The sequence below is a fragment of the Drosophila mauritiana genome, chromosome 2L, assembly GCF_004382145.1.
Source record: "Drosophila mauritiana strain mau12 chromosome 2L, ASM438214v1, whole genome shotgun sequence".
NCBI lineage: Eukaryota > Metazoa > Arthropoda > Insecta > Diptera > Drosophilidae > Drosophila > Drosophila mauritiana.
This window is the reverse complement of record NC_046667.1, coordinates 14,339,072-14,346,936: the sequence shown is the minus strand read 5'-3', so window position 1 is coordinate 14,346,936 and position 7,865 is coordinate 14,339,072. Positions and strand designations below refer to the sequence as shown.

Below are 7,865 nucleotides of genomic sequence, written 5' to 3'. Positions count from 1 at the left end.
GGCGGTGGAGCTGACAGCTCAGATTGCCTCAAGTTCAGTGCTTTGATTTTCGATTCGGTTCACGATTTGCATGGCTAGACGAGATACTTATTAACCCAAGTGCTCCGACAAGAAGCGTGATCCAAGTTTTTGGTCACACACCCCGAAGGCGGGATCGGATGCACTTGTTGTTGCTCCTGCCCCATGTTGCATGTTTTTTTTTTTTTGGTTGCCAGTCCCATGGGCAAGTCCGTCGAACTAATTGCTGTTGGATCGGTTAATGATACATGAAACTTAATGTTTGGGAAACATTTGCTAAGCCTAACTTACCTTTAATGGGCTTGAGATACATTCAAAAATATCAAAATATTTTGAAAGACTATAAAACCAATATTATTTCACAAGGCGATTTCAAATTGAGTATTAAATAGTTTAGCTGATTGCAGCATAGGTCCGAAAACTAATGAAGTCATCTTGGGTAATTTTGAAAGGCGCAGAATTTTAACGATCTGGCGTGCGGTAAGGACTATGGAAATATTTAGGGAAATAGGTTTTTCATCTTCATTGTTTGTCTTCCACATTACTTTAAATTCATTTGGAGTGTGAGGAGTTGGGCAGAGAAGGGGGTGGAGGGGGCGTTAAAAGGGGACAACTCAACTCGTGACTCGATTGACATTTGAATGAGAGTGGAAAATGTGCAAAACGAGTGGCGGTCGGTGGCTACCAAAAAAATAAAACCAAAAAACAAAAAAAAAAAAAAAAACACTCGCACACAAAGTGTGTCCCCCTTCCACGTCGAAATCAATATTCGGTAATGCATTTTCGGCTATGCAGGTATTACCACAACAACAATAACAACTTAGAGCGCAGCAATGGACCCGAAAAAGAAGCCATTATCATGCAATGTTTTGTTGCAAGGCAGCTGCCAATGCAATCGAGGTATTTTCGGCAATTGCACAAGAGCCAGCCAAATCCGAATCAAATTTAAAATCAACTAATTACCGTAAATGCCAGACCCAGAAGCGAAATGGTCAATGAACTCGCTGGTTAGCAACGATTATCACGTATAACTAGTAAATATTTAGATCAATAAACCGTTCGTTCAAACTGTTGTATTAAGTATACAAATAGTTAATCTGAGATAGAAACTATTGAATATTACATTGTTCCAAAAGCAGCTTTAAAGTCATCGGTTATCACTAGTAAATATTTATCTCATTAACATTTCTTTCAAAATTTAGTATTTGATTTGCAGCTTTAAAATATTTTTGCGTTGTATAAAAGATACATAGGTATGTATATGGAATATACGTTTTTTGTTTTAGTTTTCAAATTCATAAGGGTTATTTTCTAAAATATCAAAATATTATTAATACCACTTTGATCACCCAAACTCAATGAAACGCATGGAAGTGAATAATGTTGGGACTTACGTCGCTTCTTTATTTCACCTTTATTCTCAGCGGCCCCTCCTCCTTAATTCTTTGAGGGCAGCGCCAGACATTAGTCTTTCCTTTCCGAGATCCCAAGCCCCCCACTTTTCCCCTCATTACACACAGAGCCCCCCTTCCCCTCATATGGTAGGTGGCAGTCAAAATATTTGATCGAGGGCCGACTCCTTTTTACCTCGTTCCCTGCGGCCTTTGCCCCTCCCCGCAAGCCCCATCGAATGCCAGAACCCTTGACAAGCGCAATTAATCAATTTTCGTTCTACACAGAGAAAAATGCGATATGATTTCCATATATAATACTTTAACATTACCCCTACATTTTTATTAAATTCGATTCAATTTATTATTAATTGATAAGCTGTTTATAACTTTACCAAAAAATATTGTTTTTTTATATTTTTAATTATATATCACTTTTTTCGCAGTGCATTGCCTTTTATTTATATTTTTGTGTTGCCTGAAAAGGGTTTATCTCTATTGCCTTCTCCTTCTGTTCTGCATCGCACTTGAAAATTTGTTGACCGAGGTTGTTAATGAAGTGTGCAGTTAATTGTTATTGTTATTGGTACCGCTTGCTCTTGTTGTTGCATTGGCCTTTTCTGGCGAGATCTGTAAACAAATTGTCTGTGGCATGAAATGATTGCCTTTGCCGGCTTTGATTTTTCCACCAGCATAATTCATTTTTCCAGTTCGAGAGTCAAAAACCTCATCAATTACAAGACGGAAGTGTGGCAACATTCGTGTGGCAGGCTTAGCAGCATGTTGCAAAGGAAAATGTTGAAAACTTCTGAAAAACTAAAATATACTCAAAATATTTTTTAACAACATAAGTCTAAAATAAGTTTATTTTTAAACTATTCAATTCCCTTGACGTAAATTCAGTAACTCTTTTATATAAATAAAGTATAACTAGAATTTATTATTTGTTTTTAAAATCGCCAGCAACATTTATTGGTTTAGCTTGCAACATGAAGCAACAAGTGCATGAGGCTCTAGCAACACTATGAGAGGAATTTGACTGTGAAACTAACATTGCGCGCTTAAAGATTCAATCGGTTAACATCCACCGATTCGAATTGTTTTGTTTTAGCGGACTGTTTTTATTTATCAACAAACGTAAGGAAATTTACGCACGTAGACAAATACAAATATTTTAAAATTTTTCGCATATTCCAGATATATTTGTAAAATTTCTAACTACTCCATTTTAAACTTAAAATAAACCCTTTAAAACTTAAAATATTTTATATCTTAAGGTTTGGTTTTTTATTTATTAAATTTTAATAAATTTTAAATTTTAATATTTTAAATAAACGTTTATTTATAGCCAGTAAGAAATGGATCCAACTTTTTGCTTTTGTAGTTTCGTAGCTTAATGTAAGAATAAAAAGAAAAATATTTGTTTATGCATTTTATGGCTTAACAAAAGCCTGGATCCCTGGATAACAAGTTAAGATTTAAAAGTAATATACGAATAAAGGGAATAGTTCGCATGAATAGTACTTCTTACAGCCCAATAACAATTGTTATAACAAGATTATTTAAAAAGTAAACATAAACCTAAAAATCGTATAATTATTAACTTATCTATTCTGTTATGCATGATTTACAAGATTACGCAAAATGACCTAAGTTAGTTATTTTTTAGCCTTTTATCCTTTTATCTATGGCACTAGATATGACATCCTTAGTTTTTGGGCAACAAACTTTAAAAGAAAAACTGTGGACTGTTAACTTAACATTTATCTTAACAGAAGCTGTTGCTGCAACCGAAACGGTTAACATTGCCGTCAAAAGAGTACATGTGCAGAGAGAAAGAGCGGAATGCTATACCTTTTTAGAAAGCATATTAAACTATAGATCGATTTATATATAGTTCTTAAACTAATTTTGACTTATTTTCTAATGAACTATTGCGGCAATAGGAATACTATAAACAAACCCACCCGTAACAGACGACAGCGATATTCCATATAAAGTATAAATAGATATGAATATACGATACATGTTAATCGAAAGGGTATATATACGTCAACTTGACGCAAAAATATTCCTATCGTTACTTGCTTGCGGTATCTCTCCCTGCTTCAGTATTTTTCGTTGTCTCAACATGTTTCGGTATTTTTCGGTGAATCGGTCCGATTGCTCATTCCGTTTTGAGCAGCGTGCGCGAACGGTGCTTCAAAAAAGAGCGCGCTTTCCGCGCGAGTATAATACAAATAATACCGGGTCGACGAATATACCACTAAAAATAACAACAAAAATACGAGTAATACGAAAGAAAAAAAAAAACAAAACAAAAGGCGGCGAAGAAGGCCAAAGAAGAAAAAGCCCCAAACTTCTGCTCTGGTTCTCGCGTGCGCGAGTGTATGTGTATTTGTTGGGCTTACGCGGGCGTCCGTGTGTGTTTTTGTGCGTAATTGTGTGCATGTGTGCCAAAGCTAAGAATCAAAGTGCAAAGCGAAATTGAATAATTTCCCCATCTCTCTTTTTCGCTCTCTCGCTGAGCGTGTAACCAAATACCCGAAAATAAGAAGTTTATCAGAGCTGATAAATTCTGAAGTGCGAGATAGTTAAGAAAGGCTGGCTTTTAGAGCCAAAACAAAAACAAGCCAATGTTTTGGTTAACGTAACTTCGCGTCCTTGCAAAAAATAAACGAAAAACAAAACAAATCGAGTTAAAAATAATAGCCATGCCATTTCTGCGAAAACTATAAAAGTACCACCATTTCCGCACTCTCTTTCTCCTCTGCAAGTTTCCCTACTCTTTTTGGTTTTTTGTTGAACCGACGCAGCAGCGCACTAGCGAAATGTCAACCACGACAATAACAACAACGGTGCCTGCCGCCCCCTCGAAATCGGCACCACCCACACCAACAACAACAGGCGCGGCAGGATCAAACGCTCGCACCGCCGACTGCCGCAAGTTCACGCCGAACATTTTCAACAAGAGCAAGTGCAGCCACTGTTTTCGACAGCGGGAGGAGCACTCGGCCGCCGCCTTGGAATGCAATAGGGTGAGTCTCGGATTTTTCACCTCTTTGGACAAGTTTTAGATACAAAATATAGGGGATATTGTTCATTTATAGGAAACAGTGGTCCAAATATTTACATATTTTACATCTACATACAATATCGACAGTTATTGTATAGTTTCGCAACAATTTATGTAATCAATTAATTCTCTACCGTTAAGTTTAGTCATCAAATTTAATGATTGTCCGCGAAGGACAGTTTTAAATTAATACATCCAAAAAAAAAAAAAAAAAAAAAATGTCTATCTATAACTGTTTTAAGTTCTAAACAACTACCTAATTTTAGTTCGATGTTCTCTTCGATTTCTGTTAAAACTGTTAACACCTTGCCCAAAATTAAGATAAAGTGCCTAATGAATATTCACTGTACTTGGAGTTGAGGGAAGTCACCGCGGAAAAACTTTAGGATAAATTTAGTTTTGTGTGTGCTGAATAAATCTTTATTTAGTTTCCAATTCTGTGCGGGCTTTTCTTTGTTATTCTTTTGTTCCGAAAATTATAGTTCCATTTGGTTCCTCTTCTCATCCTGTCTTCTTGTGCATCTTGCTGAAGTTTTGGAAGACATTTATTGGAAATATATCTTGTTGGGATTAACTTAGTTGTGAACAACACATTTTATAGATATTTTTATGGTTTTAACATTTTGCAGTTGAGCAGTGAGAAAGTTAGAAATGCAGAACGTTCGCAGACATATCAGTTTAAACTTATTAATGAACTATGACTGGACTTTCATCATTAATTTTAATTAAAACATTTTCAAATAAGACAGCATAATCTGATCGGTAAACATGGTCAAAACTGACAGAATTTAGTTTGATTACAAAGACTTTTTCCAAGAAGAAACATAGCTTTTGACCAAGATTAATTCATTAGTATGACCTAAAGCATCGTTTGCCCCGGGCAAAAACATCTTCTAATCTTGAAACTTTCGTCCAATCAAGTTACAAAAATCGCCAGAAGACAGCAATCATTTAAACAATAAACAAAATTGCGGCGCGACAAAGGAAAACTCTCGCTTTCTCGTTTCACTGTAGTAGTCTTGTAGTCTTAGAATTCGGGATAGAAAATGACGATACGAAATAAAATGCCACCGAAAACTAATTAAAATAACAAAAACTAATCAAAGCATAGAAAACATAAAAACCCACCTGGACTCAACTGACCGAGCGAGAAGAAAAAAGTGAAAATCGTTTATTATGTTTACCTGCGCGTTGGGGCTGGGTTACCAAAAAATTTACGACAATACTATACAACGCCCCGAACTAAAACACCATGCCCACACCGCCTTGAAGTCTGAGCTGAAAGGCCAACCTGCTTTCTTATAAGCCGCACGATAAGTTTTGGAATTTGTATTTAATAAACATAAAATCGCTGTCGTAAAAGAGCGAAGGAAACTGAGCGGACTATATGAAAATAAAAACCAGAAGACTAGTTTGCCATTGGGAAAGTTGGAGTTTTCGTTGAACTATGCAAATGAAGGTGGTAGAAGAACAGCGGGAAAGATATGTCAACTGCTTCTAAACACTTGTCGAAAGATTAAATCCAAGATTAAGCATCATTTTGGCCGACAATATCTAATCTTATTTCTTTGGGAGATTAAGATAGTGTTTAGAATGAAAGAGTTGAGATAGAGAAGAAAAAGAAGCGCTGTTGCACTTGGTTACGTATATGAATGTATTAGTTTTATTATGCTGACTCAAAATAAACATGTTTTGGATTTATACCCAAGTTAATATTGTAAAGATTAAAAAAAAAATCAATGTAAAGATTTTGAATTTATACGCAGCTAGGTGCAACATTTCTCTGTCTATTATTAACATGCCCTGTTTCTGTTTCGCTTGCCCCGTAAAATCATTTTTTTAATTTTTACAATTTTTGTTCTCGTTTCGTAATAATTTTGTGAAAATGTATTTTTACACAACTGACCCCAATAAATTCTGATCTGGTTATTCTATAATTGCCGTTCTTGTTCTCAATTCAGTTGACAGGCAATTTTGTGCAGTTTTATAGGTCGACAAATGTTTTATTATTCCGCTTAGTTGTTTTTCTTATATATTACATTGACGGCCACAAGTGCCTGGTTTTTCGAGAAGCCTGCGAAAATTAATTATGCGATTGTCAAAAGCAATTTCGGGCTCGCCGCTTGTCCGCTTGCCAAATTGGAATGGCTCTTTTTTTAATTGATCACCCAAAAATGATTCGGATACGCGAGAGATTTCTAGCGCAGCTTGGCCTCAGGCGAAAATTGCTTTTTCGTGTGCTAAGAGCGCGTAGAAATCAAACTTTTGTTTTCCAACTGCTTCAAATGTGTCCGTGAGCCGGGGGAACTTCAACTGCGTGACTGATCTTAAAAAACAGTGCCAGAATGACCCCCATGAAATTAGCACAAAACGCTCACACACCGACCGACTGTATTGTATTGTTAACCATTTATTGAGGAAGTCACAGACCCGAAAAAAAAATAAAAAACAACGAGAACTCATAGTGAAATACCCTCTGAAAAGGCCGGAGGCCAACAGCACTTGACAGCCGTGAAAAATGTCGCCTTTCGTTGAGAATAGATCTAGAAATGATAGTACAGAGTGCAGGGGGTATGTAAATGATCCATAAACTGGAGAACTAGTTGATCGATTTGTTGGCTTAGCTGTTCCTGGCAGCATTTCCTAATTTATAAATAGCTCGAGTTACAATATTGAATTACCCCGAGCTGAGCGAAGCGTTGGAGCTGAGTGTTCACAAAGAAGAAAATAAATAAACTTTACTATTTGAGTGTGAAAGTCATTTGAGTCAATAGCCAGTGGGTAGAACAACTGTGTCAACAAGTCGATGGATGTGGCGGGGATCGGGAAGTGGATGAGGAAGTGGAGCACAGCAGGGGTAAGTTTTTTATAAGTAGGCAGATCTAAGGTTGAACACCCCAACTAATAAACCATTCGACTGTTTCCTATAATGCGTTCAGGTGTGGGCATATTGCTAAATAAGTTTATGTAAAAAGTTTTCGTAACTTGCATTGTACTGAAAAGATTCGAAAACTGAATCTTTGAATATACATAAACCTTCAGCTGGATCTACTTGAATGCAAAACCTTAGAAACTATTTTTACGCTTGTCATTAAGGAACCCCTCCGCCGGCAGTCATTTTAAAGTCAAATCTGGGAAGCGTGTGTTCTCCGCACTCCTTCGGTTCAGTGTGTTCCACATTTGGCTCCCCCTTCCTGTGGATGCAGTTGCTCCGCAGCTAATATGTATATGTATGTAAAAATAGAACTCAACTCTTGGCTTCCGCTCGTCGAGCGGCAATTAGAAGGCGTCGGCAGCAGTCAGTTCCCCCTCAGATGCCCCTCAAGATGCCCCTCCAGCGGTCCCCTTTTGCGGTTACTCAACCGACAGACCTCACAGGC

General features: G+C 36.9%; 1 protein-coding gene across 2 annotated transcripts in view; it reads left to right on the top strand.

Moving 5' to 3' along the window:
• Window positions 1-3,579: 3,579 nt before the first annotated feature.
• LOC117135139 (protein outspread) overlaps window positions 3,580-7,865 on the top strand; it is a 78,900-nt gene continuing 74,614 nt past the window's right edge. For both annotated transcript variants that reach the window (XM_033295195.1, XM_033295196.1), the window contains exon 1: window positions 3,580-4,447. In XM_033295195.1, coding sequence (XP_033151086.1) covers window positions 4,241-4,447 — 207 coding nt within the window. In that variant the 5' untranslated portion in view covers window positions 3,580-4,240. The remainder of the gene's footprint in view (window positions 4,448-7,865) is intronic.